This window comes from Pseudorca crassidens, chromosome 14 (genome assembly GCF_039906515.1).
Source record: "Pseudorca crassidens isolate mPseCra1 chromosome 14, mPseCra1.hap1, whole genome shotgun sequence".
In the NCBI taxonomy this organism is placed as follows: Eukaryota; Metazoa; Chordata; class Mammalia; order Artiodactyla; family Delphinidae; genus Pseudorca; species Pseudorca crassidens.
Genome location: NC_090309.1, coordinates 53,872,114 through 53,891,216, shown reverse-complemented (window position 1 = coordinate 53,891,216; position 19,103 = coordinate 53,872,114). Strand labels below are relative to the sequence as shown.

Sequence of the window (19,103 nt, the reverse complement as noted above, 5' to 3'; positions counted from 1 at the left end):
CAGGTTAACAAACGAACTGCCATCCGTGCCCAACATCAGGCCCCCGCGACTTGCATCTTGAATTGGCCGTTCACAGCCTGTGCAGCCTGGGCAAGTCTCTTACTGCCCTGATCCTCAGTTTTCTGTAAAATGGGGCTAATAAGGTCTCTCTTGCAGGCATTGGGTGGATGAAGTAAGAAAATGAGCACGAAGCTGCCTGGTACATTGTGGGTGTTGAACATGTATGTGTCTTATCCTGATGACTACCTGGTTCTGAGTCATTAATTTTAGAAAACATTTAGATTCAGGTCTGGTTGGGAGAAAAATTGGTTTGAGGATATACTGTTTGGTTAAAAAAACAAAACAAAACAAAAACGCTTCTCGGGCTTGATTCCATTCGGGTCTCAGCAGATGAGCACAGATAGTTTCAGCTTCTGGCGCCTGGTTTGCTGTGACGTGAGGCCCTGCTGTGCTGCAGGCTGCAAGCGGAAAGGGTCTGTTAATGCTGCCAGCTCAGAACCCTCGGAGCAGTGGAGGTGGGAGAGCCTCGCGCCCTCGTTGGCAGGAAGATTTCTGCTGTAGGAGCCCGATGCGCAGGAGCGTGGGCTGGCGGGGGCCTGGCTGGGGCCGCCGTGTAGATGGGACACAGCACAGAGCATGTTATTCCTTGGCTCTGTGGACTGGCGGCTCGAGAGCCGGTGGTGATGATGGCTGCCGGTGGGGGTGACAGCACGAGCAGAACGGGACAGCATCCTCCAGGGAGGAGGGCAGGGGCCAGGCAGACTGGCACCAGGAGACTCCTTTCTGGGGCAATTGCTGGAGGTGAGCAGTGGGCCCTGAGGCTGGGTCCTTGGCCAGCAGAGAGGTTGTCCCTGAGAACAGGGCTGACGTGGTCCAAGGAGCTTGTTCTCTGCAGAGAAGCAGCACCTGAGGCCTGACTGAGAAAGTCCAGCCTGTGTTTTGCTTTGGTGCTTCCCTAAGCAGAGACATCTGAGGGCCTCTGATGGCATGGACGGGGCTAGTGGACACTTCCTTGGAAGCACCTGGAGGCAGGGGAAGAGCCAGGGGTGAAGTCAGAATGTCTAGGCTCTAATATGAGTCCTAAACCCCCTATCTGTATGCCTTGAGGAGCCTCCCTGGTCTCTCTGGGCCTCAGTTTTCTCATCTGTAAAATAGGACAGTAGAACAGGAGATGGTTGTTGTCAGCATTATGAGATACCACTTACAAAGTGCTCTACAAGTTAGTTTCCTTTCCTTCTCCTACCCTGCTTGTGTCCAGGATCAAAGGAGAAACAGGACTGGGCGAAGTGAAGGTCAGTGCTGTCTGTGGTCCTGCAGCCAGCAGAGGGTGGGGACCAGGGCTGGCAGAGGAGCCCACAAGACAGCAGGTGCTCAGGGCAGCAGAAGCCACCCTGGACTGGCTATCGGAGGTTCAGCCTTAATTCCTGGAGACCCCGCACACGTTAGTACACCCTCTGGGGCTCAGTTTCCCTGCCTGCAAAGGGGGCATCAGCAGTTTCATCCTGCCCCTCTGTGGGGTTACTGTGAGATCATGGCAGGGATAATTCAGTTCCTAAAATGCATGGCACACACATGAGGGATGGCTGTTTGAGCAAGAACCATCTTGCCTGAGGTGTCACGTGGGCTGCCCCCACCTCGGGGAATGGCGATGCCCTTGTGGCCCCGTATTTGCTTCATGGATACGTGTCCAAAGACCACAAGTGGGTCACACTGGATGATGGTGGGGTGGGGAGGACCACGTTTCTTTGGCTTTTCCTCTTCTGACCTGCTGGAGGCCTGGGGTGAACGTCCCTTAGTCTGGGGAGACTGCCCCTGGGAGGACAGCAGAGGGTCCAAGGCTAGGAGCTTGTCTCAGGGACAGCTGCTGAGCCCTGCCTGGGATTAAATGCATGGATTAAATAAGAGCAGGGCACCCCCAGAGGTGGGGGACCTGGGGGTTTTGCAGGGGAAAACAGAGGAAAATAGCCTGCCATTATCCCCAAACCAGTAAGGAGTATGGTGTTGAGAAGACCATTTAGTTTCTGCACGATTCATGTCTCTCACTGCATCTGATCGGAGGATTTCCATGTGAGGACATTTAAATGGTGGAAGGGAAAGAGTGTGACTGGGACTAGTTAAAGGCAGGCTGCTGGTGGAGCTGGGAGCACTGTGTGGCCTGCGGGAGGTGAGTGCAGCAGCGGAGGGAATGGGACACCTGGGGTGCCCTGGGTGGGGACTTGAAGTCCCCAGAGGGTCTGAGGCCCTGTGCACTGAGGCCTGCTCTGGCCCCTGAGCTGCGCGTGAATTCCTACCCTGTTGCCAGCCCCCTCAAGGCTTCTTTTTTTTTCTGCCCCAGTTCTCCCCACCCCACCCTGTTGCATGGTTACGTACACATGCTGCCCAGCTGCCCTGCAAGCACTGGAGCATTTCACTGCAGCCCTGCCCCGAAGCCACAGCAACCACTCGGCAAACTTCTGCTTTTGGCTTTCCTTTGGGGACCCACGCTTTCCTCTTGGCACAAATGCCAAGTCCTGAGGACCCCCGAGAAGATGCCTTCCCCACTGTCTGTGTGTTGGGGGGCGGTCCCCAGGCAGAGGAGATGCTGCTGTGAGCCCCTCTTCTGTTCCTGTCCTGCCGACCTAATGCTTGCCCAGAGCTGGAAATTCATGCCTCCCTCCCACCAGGCACACACATTCAGAGACGCTGTTCTCTTAAAGGTCAAGGTCTAGGGCAACAGGAGGAAGTTTCCACACCAGGCCCAGAGATCCTTCTCTTTCTAATGTCACTTGAGAGTGCTGTGTGCAGGCCTGTGCTGGGGCTGGGAGGCTCGAGATGAGCGAGATGCATCCCTGCCCCGAAAACCCATGAGCCAGTGGGATGTGCCAGGGGCCCGGGTGTGTTCCCAGGGTTGGGAGAGGATGGGGGGGTGGGCAGCCTTGCCTGCTGAGATAAGTCGGGGACAGTGGCAGAAGGAAGGGATCCTTGAATTGAGTTTGAGGAGCCAAAAGGCATCCACATTGACAGACGGAACAAAGATGGGCCTCGATTAGGAGAGGGAGCTGCAGGGAAGGACTTGGGAGCTAGTGGAGAGAAGCTGGCCAGGTGGGCAGCGTCTCATGGCAGCCACAGAAAGTGGGGGAGTTGGGAGGTGGGGTCTGGCAGGGGCTGCGCCTGGAGGATAGGGCGACCAGAGCTCACTGCTCACCATCCCCTGCATGGGACTAGTCTGCATGGGTGGGTCCCCGATCCTGGATGTGTCCTGCAGGCAGCCTTCCATCAGGACCTGTCTCTCCCACCAGAGTTCTGGGTCAGATCTGCTCACTGTGTTCGTTGTGTACTGCGGCTGCGTCCCGTTTCCAGAGCCCCTCCCTGAGTGCAGGGACTGTGTCTCCCATCCTCTCATTCCCTGACCTCCTGCCCCCGACCCCACCCCCACTGCTGCCTGGTGGGGGCCGCCTCTCCGGGGCCCACCCAGGGCGGCGAGAGCTGGGGCGTTGCTGGAGGTGGAGGAGTGGGGAGGTCCACGGCCAGGCGCAGAGCGAGTTTTGTGCTTCTCACTGTAATAGTTCCTGCCGTGGCTCTCCTTAGAATCTCTTCTCTCTTCCTGTTGCTGCCTGTGTGGGTGGATATCACCAGGAAGGAGGGGGATTTCTCTGGCCCTTTCCCTCTCCATTCCTCTCCCTTAACCCTTTGGCACCTGACCGTCAGCTCTTGTTCACCAGGCTGGCACTGGTGCTCAGCCTTTCTGGGGATATCTTGGCATCCCCGGCACCCTTTCCTGGGGCAGGTCCACGCCCGTCAGGGTGGTGGGCAGCCCTTGCCTATTGTACCTAGAAGGGCACCCTGGCCCCTGGCCTGCCTTACTGAAATGCCCCCCCTGGGTGAGTCACGTCCTTGGGTCTTATAGGTATTTTGGCTTCCAGAAGCCTCTGTGGGAATGTGCTTCAGGCCTGCACGGGAGGACACGTCCAGAGCCTACAGTCCAAAGGCCGTTGAGCTTCTGCCTCTGCAGTCATCACCCTGGGGAGCCTCAGCCCCTGACCTGGAGGAGGGGATAGTAGTCCTGCCTGGAAGAAGGTTGTGAGGACCACCTGTTGAAGCATTGTTTGAACCTGACCAGTGGGGATCTGGGTTTTAAGAGTCAGCAGGTCCCTTTTACTCTGTCAAAAAGGCCAAGTTCTTGGATCTGCAGTCCTTTGTGGGGAAGTAGAGGAGGGCGAGTCCCAACTCATGGAAGGGGGTTCAGCCTCTTCTACAGACGGAGGGGGATGCTGGGAAGAGACCCCTTTGGCAGAGGGGAGAAGAGGCAGGAGAGGGGAGGTTGCTGGGAGCAGCCAGTGGGGGCGTCTGGCCAGAACCCAGCTTCGCTTCAGCTCAGGCACAGCCCTCAGTGTGTGTGTGTCTGTGTGTAGGAGACTTGGGGGGCCCAGAGCATCCCCAGCCTGGTCCCCGCCCTGCGGGGGATCCCCGTGACTCCTGTTTAGCTATTCTCGAGCCTGAGTGCTGTCCCCAGGGTGTGAGTGTACAAGAGAGGGTAGGACCACAGGCCACAGAACAAGGGTCCCCAGTTCCTGATGGGGAGATTTCACCGTGATGGGGTGATAGAGTTCCCCCCTTCAGCTCGTACAGAATCGCCCACTCCTAAAGCACGTTTCCCCTCGCCCCTCCCCTCTCTGAGCAGCAAACCCCGCCCCGCCCAGGCAGCTCTGAGCTACGGGACTCCTGAGTGCCACATGCCAAGCACAGAGACCCCGGGTTTTGAGGAGGGACAGAGAGGAGGGTTCCGTAGTCAGAAGGAGTCAGGGATAGGTCTGGGCTGGACGCAGGTGTGATAGGAAGGAGGTATGAGGTTCCTTATCAGAGGGACTTGGGGGGCCTGCAGAGGAAGAGAAGAGGGCACAGAGGGGCCACAGCCCAAACACCCGTCCTGTGAGTCAAGCTGCAGAGCCGCCCATCTGATCTAGTCAGTTCCAGATGCTATCTGAAGCTCTTTCTGTGAGTGGACGGTTACACACACACAAGGAGCTGTCCCCCAGAACAGCTGGCCTGTATCCTCAATAATGCCAGTATCCTGGAGCCAGGCAAGGGCTGCAGGACTCTTCCCATGAAAGGGGGCACGAGAGAGATGGCACCAATCCTGGGTTGGATCCTGGCACGATGACTCTACCAGAAAGGCCATCAGTGGGACAGGCGGCGAAATCTGGATATGAGCTGGTATCAGAGAATAGAAATAACGGTGTTCCACTTCCTGAATTTGGCATTTCTGTTGTGGTTATAGAAAGACTGTCCTCTTTTCTTTAGGGGTGAAGGGCCAAGTTGCCTTAACGGACTACTACTACTACTACTATTACTGCTACTATTATTATTATTAGAGAGACAAAGCCAGTGTGGTCAGTGTTAACAATTGGGTTTACTGCTGTGGTACTGTTCTTGTGGCTTTTCTGTAGATTTGACTGTTTGCAGAATAAAACACTGAAGTTCAGGAGCATGGGCCCTCAGGACTGCCGTCTCACCCCAGCCCGGGCTGTGGGTGGAGGGTTTGCTCTCACCCCAGGTTTGCTCTCCTGGGGGGTGGGGAAAGGCTCTGGCTGGTTCTAGGAGTGTGGCCTGGGTCAGCGGCGAAAGGGCGACGGTCACTGGGCCTCAGAGGCAGGGGCCCTGTGGGGACAGGCACCTGCTCATTTTCTGTCCTTGCTCTTTCCTAAACCGTGTCTCCCCACAGGCTACTCGGGATGTGGTGCTGAGCCGGGCACCGGAGCAGGAGGAGGACCGGGCAGTGAGCCTGCGGAATGCTGCGGCCATCTACGACCTCCTGAGCATCACGCTGGGCAGGAGGGGCCAGTACGTCATGCTCTCCGAGGTACAGCCTCCTCCGCTGCCCCTCCCCTGCCTCCACCAAGGGGTACAGCTCTGTTCTTGGGAGACCCAGCTGGGGACTGTGTTATTTCCAGTGCCGAGAGGGCTGCCCTTCACTGGCAGGGTGGTTTTTGTTTGTTTGTTTTACAGATTTTTTTTTTTTTTTTTTTTTTTTTGGCGGTACGCGGGCCTCTCACTGTTGTGGCCTCTCCCGTTGCGGAGCACAGGCTCCGGACGCGCGGGCTCAGCAGCCGTGGCTCACGGGCCCAGCCACTCCGCCCCATGCGGGATCCCGGACCGGGGCACGAACCCGTGTCCCCTGCATCGGCAGGCAGACTCTCAACCGCTGCGCCACCAGGGAAGCCCAGTTTTACAGATATTTTCATGTGTTTTTTTCTTGTGAAAGAACGCATGGTGTTGTATAGAGAAACACAGGAGGAAAGTTATGCACCCCTCAGTTTCCCCCAGAGGTGATGCTGCTGTTCTGCGACTACCTGTCCTGGCAGGGTTCTGAGCTGAGTGTGGTCGGGAGCCTGGAGCACGCCCACTGTACTGGGCAGACACTGCCGGGGCAGTGCTCCATGGGCTGGGCCCAGAGGGTGGTCCCTCTCCAGGATGTGGGGACCAGGAGCACAGAGCTGCCGCTCTCTCCTGCCCCCTCCCCACAGTGCGAATGGCTTGCGCGCTTCTTTGAGCTTTCAGATCCAGGCTGGGATCAAGGGTGGCATGGGGGCCCTCGGCCCCTTGTACAGGTGGCCTTCTCTTTGCACGTGTTTGGGAGGGCTCCTGAGAGGAGGGGCGGTCACGCCTGCTGAGCCCTCACTCACACCGAGGCACCGTGCGAGGTGCTTCCAGAAGATACCTTCTTTAACATGGGGGGATAAGCGGTCTCTCAAGTTCACCAGTGAGGAAGGTGAGGCCCAGAGAGGTGGGTTTCTGCCCAGGATGGTGCAGGGAGTGTAGTTGAGCCAGCACAGGGGGACCCAGGCCACCAAGCTCTGAAAGTACCTGCTGTGTGGTCCTGTACCCCTCACCTCTGTCCCCCACCTGCCTGACCATGGCCACACAGTGAATCCTGGCCTCGAATGCTGGCTTCTGCCTCTGTCACCTGGAACCACTTCTGATGGTGACCGTCAGATCTCACAGGCAGCCCCTGACTTGGAGTGGCCCAGGATCAGAGTGGCCAGGGAACAGACGGTTTTTCTCGGTGGTCGTAGAGGAGAGCAGAAGGAAGCGTGTACATTTGGGCAGCGTTTTATGCACGGGCTTTAGAGTCAGTACGTCTGCCACTGACTGGCCCTATGACTGTGGCAAGTCGTTTACTGAGCTTCCGCTTCTTCATCTGTGAAGTGGGGGGTAATTAGAGAACCCGCTTCACTGGGTTGTTGGGAAGAGTAAATGAGTTAATACACGTAGAAAGCTGAGTACGGTGCCAGGCACAATAGTAAGAAGAATTGTCAGCTGTTATTATTTTTATTTGATGTTTACATTTTGAAAGCACTTTAACCAATCTCATTTGGTTTTCACCATCACCCTTGTGAGGTCACATGATATGGAGGTGGGAACCGAGGGCCAGAGAGGGTGAGAGACTTGCACAAGGTCACACAGCATGCGAGTGGCAGAGACAGGTTACCCCTGGAGTTTTCCGACAGGAACCAAGTGTGAGCTCTGGCGACCTCCTGCGGGAAGCGACTTGGGCAGAGATTCCCCTGGAAGGGTATGGGGTGGGCTGGTGTGGGAAGGACCCCTGGAGGGGAAGTACTGACCGTCTCCCTCTCCCCAGTGCCTGGAGCGAGCCATGAAGTTTGCATTTGGAGAATTTCACCTTTGGTACCAAGTGGCCCTCTCCATGGTGGCTTGTGGGAAGGTAAGACCCAGGGTGCGCTGGGGGTTGTACACTCACCCTTGGCGGGGGAGGTGGTCTGCTCTCCTCTAGTCCTTCCCAGAGGTGGGCGGAGGGCGGGGCAGTGATTCAGAAATATTGTCCAGCAGCTGATTTTAATCTCCAGGGAATGAGGGGCAAGAAGGGTCCCACACAGACCCCTGTGTGAATCTGGTGCCTGCCTGTGAGTTACGGCCGTGCCAGGTAGGCAGGTGTGTCTGTGGATTCTTTTCTCCGAGTATATGTGCACGCCTGGGGCATCGTAGCATTTCCGCCTGTGAGTTGGTTGGTGTGACTGCCTGAGGCAGGCATGGACATGGGTTCCAGGGGAGGGGAACGTTGTTCCATTTGGGCCGCAGCTCTCTTCCTGCCCAGGATGGGGCGTGGCATCAGGAAAGGACATCCTGAACTCGCCTAGGAGGGAGCAGGGGCCCCCGCTCCCCTGAGGGAGTGTGGAGGGAGCGCTTCGAGGAGAGGAGGACGTGGCCGGGGGTGGTCAGGAGGAACCCTGCTCAGCGCGGGGCTGACCTTATTCCAGTTTCCAGAGCTGCATTTGCTCTCCACCCGCCAAGCTCTGCCCCAGCACCCACTGGTTTTCCCTCCCATGAGAATCACACTTACGTAAGCCGCTATTCTCAGCAGTGACATGAAAGGAAAACCTTTCCGGAGCTGGGCGCTGAGGGTGTTGGGGCCGAGGATGCTACGAAGGCAGGAAGTGAGGAGGCATGAGCTCGCAGATGGTTCCAAGAGCTGTAACACCCGGAGCCCATTTGTGGGGCTGAGGGGATTCCTCCCTGCCCCCCGTCCCGCCCCGACCGCGCCACCTGCCATTTCTAGCCCCGCAGCCATCTCTGAGGAGGGCCCTCCCGGCCTTGCCAGCCGCTCCTCCATGAATGGAGGGTGGCCAGGTCCTGGCAGGAAAGGGGCAAGAAGGGCAGGTGCTGCAGCCTGACGGGTGGGAAGGGCCCAGAGAGCTGGAGCCACGAATCAGGTGGGAGCCTGACGGGTGGGAAGGGCCCAGAGAGCTGGAGCCACGAATCAGGTGGGAGCCTGACGGGTGGGAAGGGCCCAGAGAGCTGGAGCCACGAATCAGGTGGGAGCCTGACGGGTGGGAAGGGCCCAGAGAGCTGGAGCCACGAATCAGGTGGGAGCCTGACGGGTGGGAAGGGCCCAGAGAGCTGGAGCCACGAATCAGGTGGGAGCCTGACGGGTGGGAAGGGCCCAGAGAGCTGGAGCCACGAATCAGGTGGGAGCCTGACGGGTGGGAAGGGCCCAGAGAGCTGGAGCCACGAATCAGGTGGGAGCCTGACGGGTGGGAAGGGCCCAGAGAGCTGGAGCCAGGAATCAGGTGGGAGCCTGACGGGTGGGAAGGGCCCAGAGAGCTGGAGCCAGGAATCAGGTGGGAGCCTGACGGGTGGGAAGGGCCCAGAGAGCTGGAGCCACGAATCAGGTGGGAGCCTGACGGGTGGGAAGGGCCCAGAGAGCTGGAGCCACGAATCAGGTGGGAGCCTTCTCTGCACCCGACCTCCCTTGCCAGGCAGTTGTCTTCCCAAACCTCTTCCCCTCCCCCATCACACGGGCCACCTCCCCGAACATCCCGAAGTCATGACATGACGTACCCTGGCTCTGCACTCCGCAGGGTCTCGTCGAGGCTCAGAGTTCAGAACACAGACAGGGCGAGGCCCTCGGGGTGGCGAGGTGCTGGAGCTCGTGTGGAGCCTGGGCAGACAGCTTGCAGTGGGTTGCGACAGCTTCTTCCCACCTCCAGGGAACAGAGAAGGAGCCTCTAGTCTTGTAATAGTGAGTATGGTCCAAGAGGCCCAGGGCCAGGTTCTCACCCTTCTGTGGGTCATGGACCCCTTGGAGATGCTGAGGAAAGTGGTGACCCCTCCTGAGAAGAGTGCACTGTGCTCAGAAGTTATCTTTAATTTCTGGGGGTGCTCCTGAAAGCCCCCCCAGTCTCAGGAAAAGGTGTCACGTTACAGGGTCTTCAACCTCCTTACTGAGAAGAGCCAGGCTCAGAGAGGTCCAGATGCAGCCTGGCATACCCCTGGCACACCCCAAGATCCGGGGAGCTGGTGCCCAGACCAGCAAGGTGGATACGAGAATGGTCTTACAGGCAGGAGGTTGGGGTGATCAGTGAGCTCCTCATGCGTGAGGCCCCACAGGCTGGGTTACACCCGCCCCTGCATTCAGTGCAGCAGGAGATTGTTCTGGAAGCACACTCTCCACCCCCCGCCCCTCAGGAACCCCGCGCACTGGATCAGTCTGCCGGGTTGGCTCAGGCAGCCCTCGGAAGCGTGGCCAGACCTCGCCTTTGTCAAGAGCCTAAGGTAGGAATCAAGGTTCTGCACCTGCGATTGTGTGCAGAAGGTGAGGCTGAGTGGATATCAATATATCTGGCACCTCCACCTGCAGGAAGAGAGGAGGAGTCCCACGGCATGATTTAGGTCACTCTTCTCGGTCTCCTCGGCAATCACAGTGACTGCGTTGCTAGGTAACCAGAATGACAAAAAAAGAGCCCGCAGCTCCGACTGTGGAGTCCTCAGATGGCTCCTTAAATAGCAGTGTTTTGTGGTCTGGGTAGGGGTGGGACGTGGAGGGTCAGGGTTAGAGAAGGCTGTGTTTCAGGGATGCAGAGGTCAGCAGCCAGGGAGGGGGCAGGCCTGCTGGAGTGTGTGGGCAGAGGGGGCCGTGCTGAGGGAGCTGGGAGCGACCTTCACGGGAGGGGGTCTCCGGAGAGGGGGATGGCCTGGTAGCTCTTGCAGAGTCCCTCACCGGCCTCCCTCGCCCCAGCCCAGGCACCTCCCTCCCCCGCAGCCTCCCAGCCGGTCATATGCTAACACCCTCTTGGTCTCATAGCCTCTTCTTTCATGAGAGAGCAGTGTGGTGGGGACTTTGTCGTCTCTCCCCAGCCTTTCTGTGGGCACCTGACAGGCAAGAGCCATGGTCTCTTCCCCCTCCATGCAGTGACCCCACATCCCCCAGCCCCATGCTTGGGGCTGAGAAAAGCTCTCCTTTCTCAGGGGGGAAGGGAAAGGGAGCTAGAGAAAGGCAGGGGTCCGGAGTGGACACAGACCAGTGGGGCCCCAGGTCTCCATCAGCCAGTCTCCACACTGTGCTGTGGACAGGAGAGTCCTCTAGATCCCCCATTTCCCCAGCGGGGCCTGGGGAGGATGAGAGCTAACTAACGGCAGGGAGCTAGGCCCACTGCAGGGCCCAGCTTGTGGGAATTGTAGTTACACTCGCACGCGCGCGCGTGTGTGTGTCTGTGTGTGTGTGTGTGTGTGTGTGTGTGTGTGTGTGTGTGTGTAGAGCAGGGAGAGAGAGGCCTCCTCTCTGGCCAAGGTAGTCACCACAGAGGCAGCATAGGGCAGTGGTTACAAGCTTAGAGCCAGACTGCTCAAACCCCAGCTCAGCCACTTAGGGGCAGTGTGGCTTCAAACACACTATTTAAGTTCTCTGCATTTCAGTTTCCTCATCTGTAAATAGGAACATAGCTACCTACCTCATAGAGCTGTGAAAAGCAAATGACTTCATATTTATAAAGCAGTTAGAACAGGGGTCAGCACACTTTCTGTAAAGCGTCAGAGAGTAAACATTTTTGACTTTGCGGGCCAAACAGTCTGTCTGGGAACTACTCCACTCTGCCTTTGCGTCACAAAAGCAGCCATAGGCAATATCCACATGAATGAACGTGGCCAAGTTCCAATAAAACTTTATTAACAAAAGCAGGCAGAGGGCCAGATTTGGCCTGTGAGCTGGGTTTTGCAGACCTTCCGCACTTAGCCATCCTCAGCACGTCTAGTGTGGCCCCATCCCCACGGCTTCTCTCCTGCTGCTTCTCTGCCGGCCTTTATGTTCCCCGCACTCCCCACCACTGGTCCTGCCTCCAGTCCCCATGTGGGCTTATCCTCATCTTGCCACCTATAAACTGAGGGTGTTGAACTCAGGGGTCTGAGAGAATTCCTTCTACCTCTAAAATTTCTGTGGTTCACATTTGAATTCATTTTGAAGAGCTTTCCTCTGTTCTCACCTTAGCTCTTATCACATCACTTCTGGGCAAGGGTCACAGCCTTCATTCTCCAGATGAGGAAACTGAGACCCGGGGAGGGGGACTTGCCTGCCACCACCGCCTGCGCTCCTCCCGCTGGACCTCTTCCTGGCTTGGGAGGAACAGGGTGCAGAGCCGGGGCTGGCTGTTTGGGAGCTGCCCCCACTGTGGGCATGAGGCACCCAGTCTGCCACAGCCCAGGGCTGCGAGTGACTGTGTTGCCCACCCTTTCTCCTGCAGTCATCCTATGCCGTGTCGCTGCTGCGGGAGTGCGTGAAGCTGCGGCCCTCGGACCCCACGGTGCCCCTGATGGCCGCCAAGCTCTGCATAGGGTCCCTGCACTGGGTGAGTGAGCTACGGGCTCAGGGCCCAGGTCCTGGCGGCTTCCTGTGGGAGGATGGTGGCAGGTGGGCGCCAGGTGATCGTGTGGGCACCTCGCTGTGTGTGTAAGGGGTGGGGGAGCGTGGGGAGCTTCGAGGCGGGCAGGCCTGGAGGGGAGAGGGGGGTGGAGCATGGCTTCTGAGAAAACTCCAGCCTCCATCCCCAACTCAGGATGGTGTCAGGTTTGTGGTTCAGCCTTGAATGTCTCCAGGGAGCCAAATGTGGAGTCAAAAGTTGGGGTGCCCCCCGCCTGCCCAGCAGCAGGGGCAGTGGGCAGGACCTTGGAGTTACCTGGGCCAACGCACCATTTGGAGTCAGAACCAGCTCCTGGCCAATGGGAAGGTGGCCTCTCTGTCAGCCCCCTCCTTCCTCTGGGCTCCAGCCCCCTGGTCCCTGCCTTGTGCTCAGCTCCCTGCTTACCGCTCTGCTGAGGCGGCTGAACTAAAGATGAGCTCAACGTGTGCCCTCTGGCCAGCAGCACTTTCCCTCGAGGAGGTCAGCAGGGGGAGTGAGCAAAGAGCCCTGGGCCAGGAACCCAGAGCCCCAGGCCTCGCCTTGGTGCTCCCTCCGCCAGGCTCCCAGCTGCTGCTCCCAGCCTGGGGGGTCTAGCAGCAGGGCCTCTGCACGGCTGTCTCCTCTCGCTGGGAGCTCCCTTGCCTACATTCCTGGCTTCCTCAGGTCCACATCAGCCTCCTGATGTCAGGAGAGGTCCTATTTCCACCCTCTTGAGTGACATAGAACAGTGCAGCATCTCTCCCATGTGTTGGCTGTCAGCCCCACCCACATCTCCTCTCTTCAGGCTAAATAAGCCCCGTTCCTTCACTGGCCCAGCATCTCCCAAAGGGGGAGCTTCTCCCATACATGGTCCTCTCCTTCCTGATGTCGTGACACCCCAGCCTACCCTCGCTGTCGGGTGCCCAGCTTGTTCCAAGGCAAAGGGGCCAGGCTCCAGGTGCCTACAGCAGGCACTTCAGAATTAGCAGCCTCTCCAGCTCCTCCAGTCCTGGGGAGGGAGACTCCGCCAGGTATCCTGAGGACCCTCTCCGAGGGGTCCCTGCCTCACGGCCCAGCGGGCCTCATCCCCCCTGTGCTGCAGGGACTGACTCCCTCGCACGATTGGTGGAGGGGGGAGGAAGCAGCGCCTTTCCCTCTGTTCCCTGGTCCTCAGGTCCCCATGTATGATATGCACACATGGCCCTGCCTTGGCCCCAAACGACTGTGGATGATGGGGGAGGGAAGAGCATGGCTTTGGCCCCAGGCTTTATGATGTTTTTCTATAAGACTGATCTATAATAGGCTCTAGGCATTTGGAAGAGGCTTCGGGATGAGGTGGGTAAGAGTTTCACTGTTCCTCATATGTGGCGTAAATGACATAAAGTATGGAGAGGGCTGGACAGGTCAGGGAGGCTTCCAGGAGGAGGAGGCCATGGACTGGGCTCCAAGGTGGGCCAGCGGCGGGCCCTTCCATCACAGCTTGCTTTCCTCAGCCGCATGATTAGTGGGGAAACTCGTCCCCCAAGTGTTTTTAGGGAGACTATTAGCGCTTACACCCCAGAGGGTAGGGTGCCGTTGAGATGTGGGTGCCGGCAGAGTGGGGACCCAGTCTGAGCGCATTGCAGCAGTGGGTGGTGGCGTGAGCCGGAGGGTGGGCTCGCTGACCCGTGGCTCACACCCCTGTGTGTTCCCAGGGCTCCTGAGAGGGGCCTCAAGTGCATCCCTGGGATGAAGCCCAAATACCCGCCTTGCCAGGAGCGGGGCGGGGAGGGCTTCTGTGCTCCCAAGGGCTGCCAGCTCTGAGTTGGCTGTGGGTCCACCCAGCCAATGGCCGCCCTTGCTGGGAAACCCTAAATGTAGGTCTTTCCGCAGCGGAGGAGCTGTTTCCCTCAGCAGCATAATTACAGTGATTATGTGCATTCAGATTACATGGTAATAAAATTAGGATCCAATCAGTCCAAATTGAAAACAGATGAGTTAGGAGCAAAGTAATCAATGACAACATAAATAGAAAAGCCCAAAAGGAAACTTAAACATGCAGACTGGACCTCAGAATCGGGGAGGAGGGTGAGTTGTTTAACCTCAGCGGAGAAGTTTATTTGGGTTTGGGGGCTGGTTTGAGCCAGGGTTCAACTCGGGTACAGGCTAGAGCGTGGTCCTGCTGGAGGGCTGGGGCTGGGCTCCAGGCAGCCTTCCCTGCCCTGAACAAAACCTCCTGTGCCTCCCTACCTGCCTTGGACACTTAGCACAAGGCATTGCATTTTTTGCTGCGTGTGTGTTTCTTGAAGGCAGGAACTCGCTCTCTTCTTTCTTGAAACCCTAGCCCAGAGTTAATGCCTAGTGCTTACTGGATGAATCCTACTTGCTAGTGAGCACAGTCACTTGTCAAGGAATTCTGCCTTGTTTGGTACTTGCCTTTCTATCTAAACGGGGAGCTTCTTCACTTACTGTTTCTCACACCCTCAGCCCTTCTCTCCCACAAAGAACCCTGCACATAGTAGGTGTTCAGAAATACAGAATAACACCTGCTTCAGCAGTCCACGAGGGACAGGTGTGGGAGGTCTACATTTGGCTCACGGTTCTCCCTGGCTCCCTGGGTTGGTGCTGGGCTGAGAGCAGGCTGTAGGTGGCCCAGGGCAGCCTGTTCTCCTAGGCGGCCAGGAGAGGGGCAGCCCAGCACTCTCTGTCCTCAGGGCCGAGAGCAGGAAGAATGGGTCTGACGGGAGGGCAGAGGGGTGCTGGTGCTTTATAACGGGGCACAGATCCTGCAAGGCGACCGATGCCACCTCCGCCTCCTGCCTTCACAGCTGTCCTGGCTCACCTCAGCCCCCAGCAGGCCCGGCCATTGCCCAGCCAAGCCCCATGAGCTGGGGCCCGAGATCTGGGGATAAACAGTTTGGCCCGGGTTGCAGGAAGGGAGGCTGAAACTGGGACACTGGAAAAACGAGTTGTGCTGGGTGAAAGCGGACCAGGTGGCCGTGTGCCCAGAGGTGGAGCACCTGCTGTCCCCGCGTCCTGTCCTTATGCCCAGAGCCAGCGTAGGATGCTCCAGACTGGGTCTGGGTCTGAGATCAAGGTTGCCCCTGGGTGAGGGCAGGTGAGGAGGGGCCTGGGCAGAGGTGCCGGCATTGTCCCATGCCGGCTGCCCTGGGTTTGAGAGCACTGGCCCCGCTGCTTAGCCTGAGGCTTGCCTCAGTGGGGGAGGGCGTCCCAGGCTCTGACCCAGTGACAGCAGTGGGGCAGCCCCCTGCCTCAGCATGACCAGCATCTTGCCGGGGTCCCCAGCCAGTTATTTGGGGCAGGAGAAAAGGGAGCTGTAAATATTTTTTCACATCCCTCCAAACACAATTAGTTCAAATTCATTTAATTAAAAAAGTTAAAACCTTTCTAGGAGGACAGGAGATGGGGGTGTGCCTGTGTGTCACACACAGAAGGAGAGGAGGTTGTGGAATGGAAAAGCAGGCCATGCTCATCTTTGGAAAGGTCTGCGGTGCTGTCCCTCGGCCTCTTCCCCTAAGGGGGTGGGATGGGATGGTGGAAGGAGTGCAGGCTTTGGAGGCTGAGAGGATAGGGTTCAGATTCCTAGCTGTGTGACTTTGGGTGAGTCAGTTACCCTTTCTGTGCCTCATCAGTAACCTGGAAACAGTCACATCCACTGTTACAGGGTGGCTCTGACTATCAGAGCTGAGCAGTGTCCCTCTTATATAGCATGTGGGAGGTACCTGGTAAATGGCAGCCATCCCTGTAGCGGACTCTCAGGAAGGATGTGCCTTTGTGTTTTTGCCTTCATTTTTGAGATTCAGGGATGGGGAGGGCCAGGAAGATGGATTAAGTGTTCAGGAGGCCAGAAAGAATGCCAGCTCTCCTGCCACGAGCTTGTGGAAATTAGGAAGAGTACCTGTTCCTTCCAGGAAGAAAAAAGTGCATTTTCAGTAGAGCAGATAACAACAGGTCCTGGATCCTATGGGAAGCAACTAAGGAGAAACTGGAGGTGCTGTTTAAGCAGAGCTCTGGGGGCTCAGAAATGACCTTTCTCTGGTTCCCAGGGAGGGAAGAAGAGGTGCAGATTCCAGGGGTGCAAGCTCTTTGGCCCACTGCAAGATGAACCGGGCAGCCTGAGCCGGAGCAGAGTGTGCAGGCCAGGAGCCTATCTGTGTGGGGACCAAATGAGGAGAACTGGAGAGATGCAGGAACTTGGAAAGGTGTGGGAATGCTTTCCGTACTTACAGAAAGCAAAAGCAAAGCGTCAAAACATTACATCCTTCGATGCGTCCTTTTCCCAAAGGGACAGAGAGGAGAAAAATGAAGACCCACAGAGGGCAGCCATGAATCAGGCAGCTCAGAAAGATCCAAACGTAGACTCAGAAGACCTGGGTTGGAAATTCAGTTTTCTCACTTACCAGCCGGGTGACCTTGGATAGGTCCCCTAAGCACCCTGTGCCTCAGAACCTAAGCTGTAAGACACCCATTCCATCAAGTGGCTGCCGTGCTGTGACACGCCAGGTGGGCACCCAGCTGCTCTAGAATTGCAAGGGAGGAAGAGAGAAAGGATCTCCACGTGGGTTTTGTGACAAAGTTACATGGCCTCCACAGGAAAGGAGGTACTAAAAAGCGGTGTAGGAGGAGAATGGTTGAAAGTTTTGGAAACCCCTCACCCTGGAAGTATTTTGATGAGCAAGGAGGTCCCAGTGCTGTAACCCGAGCAAATCTTGCAGAAGCAGCAGCACAACTCCAGAGCCATTAGCTGTTAACTTTGGAGGCCACAGGAGGAAGTATATGGAGATTGGAAAGGGCAGGTGAGGTGCTAGACGGCTGGGTGGTTGTAGATGGGCAGGCGCTGGGTGGATCAATCAGCCATTTACTTTTCACACTGTAGGTTGAGACCCATTAGTGGACTGTGAAATAGAACTTTTTCAAAAAAGAAATAGACAATCACAGAATAGCATAGAAAATATCCGAGTGTATTACCCACAGTAGAGGTGAGTATTGTGACAGGGTGGGTGGGTGGTTACACGTATGTGTATCCCAGACCACGGGACAGAGATGTTGACCGACCTGGCGCAGCTGACTGCACAGGGAGACTCCGCTGTCCTTGTGTAGAGTTGCTGCTTATCTGAGACGAAGGGTCAGGCCAGAGACAAAAGGCAGACAGTGGTGGCCCCTCTCTGGATTCCAGGAGGGTCTTTGATGCCACCTCCTAATTTGTCAGTGAGCTCGTGTAGCTTTAGGCGACAGGGGCTCTATTCAGATGGCACTCACCACATGCGTGAGGCTGAGACTTAAAAAAAATTCTGGAAGATTAACTATAGATCTAAAATCACAACCAATAATAATAATAGTAGTTTATGTTTATTCAGGCACCGTTCTGAGCATTCATTGTGTCTTTGTCTCATTCAGTCCTCCCCGCAACCCTGTGAGACACACGCCCGTTATCCTCATTTTACAGAAGAGGGAACGGAGGCACAGCAAAGTGAAGTGACTTGCCCAAGGTCACACAGTAAATAGCCACGCCAGGGTTTGAGCCCAGGAAGCCTGGCCCCAGAGCTTGTGTTCTAAGCTGCTAGGCCGTCCTGCTCTCTGCATGGAAAATTTACCCATGGACATGGTGCTGACTCTGGATTTAGGTGGGATTATCATACTTCAGAACAAAGGTGGCAAAGCCATATTTTCAAGGGCTTTAGGATTCCCCCTGCTGTCTTAGATGAACAGGAATTGTGCATTATGTATATATATTTTTAATATATATATTTTATATTTGAAAGACATACATATTGGGGTTTTTTGTTGATTTTTGATGTGACTTTTTCCCTTTTGCTCGCTAGTTAGAGCACCCATGTATAAATCTGTTAATACTGTATGATATCATATTGTATATTATCACATTTAAGAGAATTGATGATACTTCTTTTTGTTCATAATCCCATGACTCCACATGCAAAAAACTGTTTTGTGGTAGGTAAGAGAAATCAAAATGGTGTCGGCCATGTAAGAAAAGGGTCCATGGAAGCCTTGTGCGTTTGATTTGAGACAGATGCTGACACCACACCTGAAGACCATTTTAAACTATGTGGGCAAGGCTGCAAGTACTGGCCAAGGACAGCTACTAACCTGGGGTCAGAGGGGACCACAAGTTGGACAAGCTAAGGATGTACGTTGTCACTTTTTAAAGCTAAAGGAGGGTGAGCTTTGTTAATCCGGGATATGATATGTATAAACTGGAGAGGAATTTTTCCCTGTTTGCCAGTAATTGCCGAGCTTTGTTCCTGGCACCCTCTGTACCTGGGCTGCCGGAGGTAGAAGCTGGCATTTGCTGAGGAAGGACATGGCCGTGAGAAGAGTGTACACACGTGGAGTGCAGGAGGTTTCTGAATTCTGTTTATAATTCGTACTTGGTGGTTTATAAAAAAGCTCGCTCCTGTTTGAATGGGGCATAATGATGCCTAGAGACAGTGTGGGAGACCAGCTGCACCAGCAGTAGGGATATTAACAAGGAGGCAAGATGCTGTTGCTCACCTGCCCTTCCCTTGGGGTGCCTCCTGCCCGCCCCCTGCCACGAGGCCTCCTTGGACAACCCCAGCCAGGAGGTTGCCTGCTCCTGGGGAGCTCCCATGGCCCCAGGCCAGCACCATACAGTGGAGCCTTAATGAAGAGCCACCTTGTCCTGTGGGGTCTCTCCCTCCTTAGGGATTCCGTGCGTGCTCATCCGGGCATCCTGCCCCCGTGTCACTGGGCCTCCCCAGCCAGGCCCAGCATAGAGCCTGGTGCTGCAGAAGCCTCCGTGGAGGTTTGTAGGGAGGAGTAGTTACATTGTGGGAGGGGGTCCAGCTCCCCATTTTGCAGGTAAGGCCCTTTGGGACGTAGAACTGAAGTGACTTGCTCAAGGCCCCGTGTCTGTTGGGCCGAGCCTGTGTCGCGAGGCTTGTCCTGTGCTTTTCACTCAGCCTGGCTCCGACTTCA

The 19,103-nt window shown here is 56.4% G+C and overlaps 1 protein-coding gene across 6 annotated transcripts in view; it reads left to right on the top strand.

Moving 5' to 3' along the window:
- Window positions 1-19,103, top strand: part of TTC7A (tetratricopeptide repeat domain 7A) — a 122,668-nt gene that overhangs the window by 57,982 nt on the left and 45,583 nt on the right. For 5 of the 6 annotated variants that reach the window (XM_067703050.1, XM_067703052.1, XM_067703049.1 and 2 more), the window contains 3 exons: window positions 5,702-5,839; window positions 7,619-7,702; window positions 12,012-12,116. In XM_067703050.1, the coding sequence (XP_067559151.1) occupies window positions 5,702-5,839; window positions 7,619-7,702; window positions 12,012-12,116 (327 nt within the window). The remainder of the gene's footprint in view (window positions 1-5,701; window positions 5,840-7,618; window positions 7,703-12,011; window positions 12,117-19,103) is intronic. The other variant, XM_067703048.1, reaches the window with a different exon arrangement.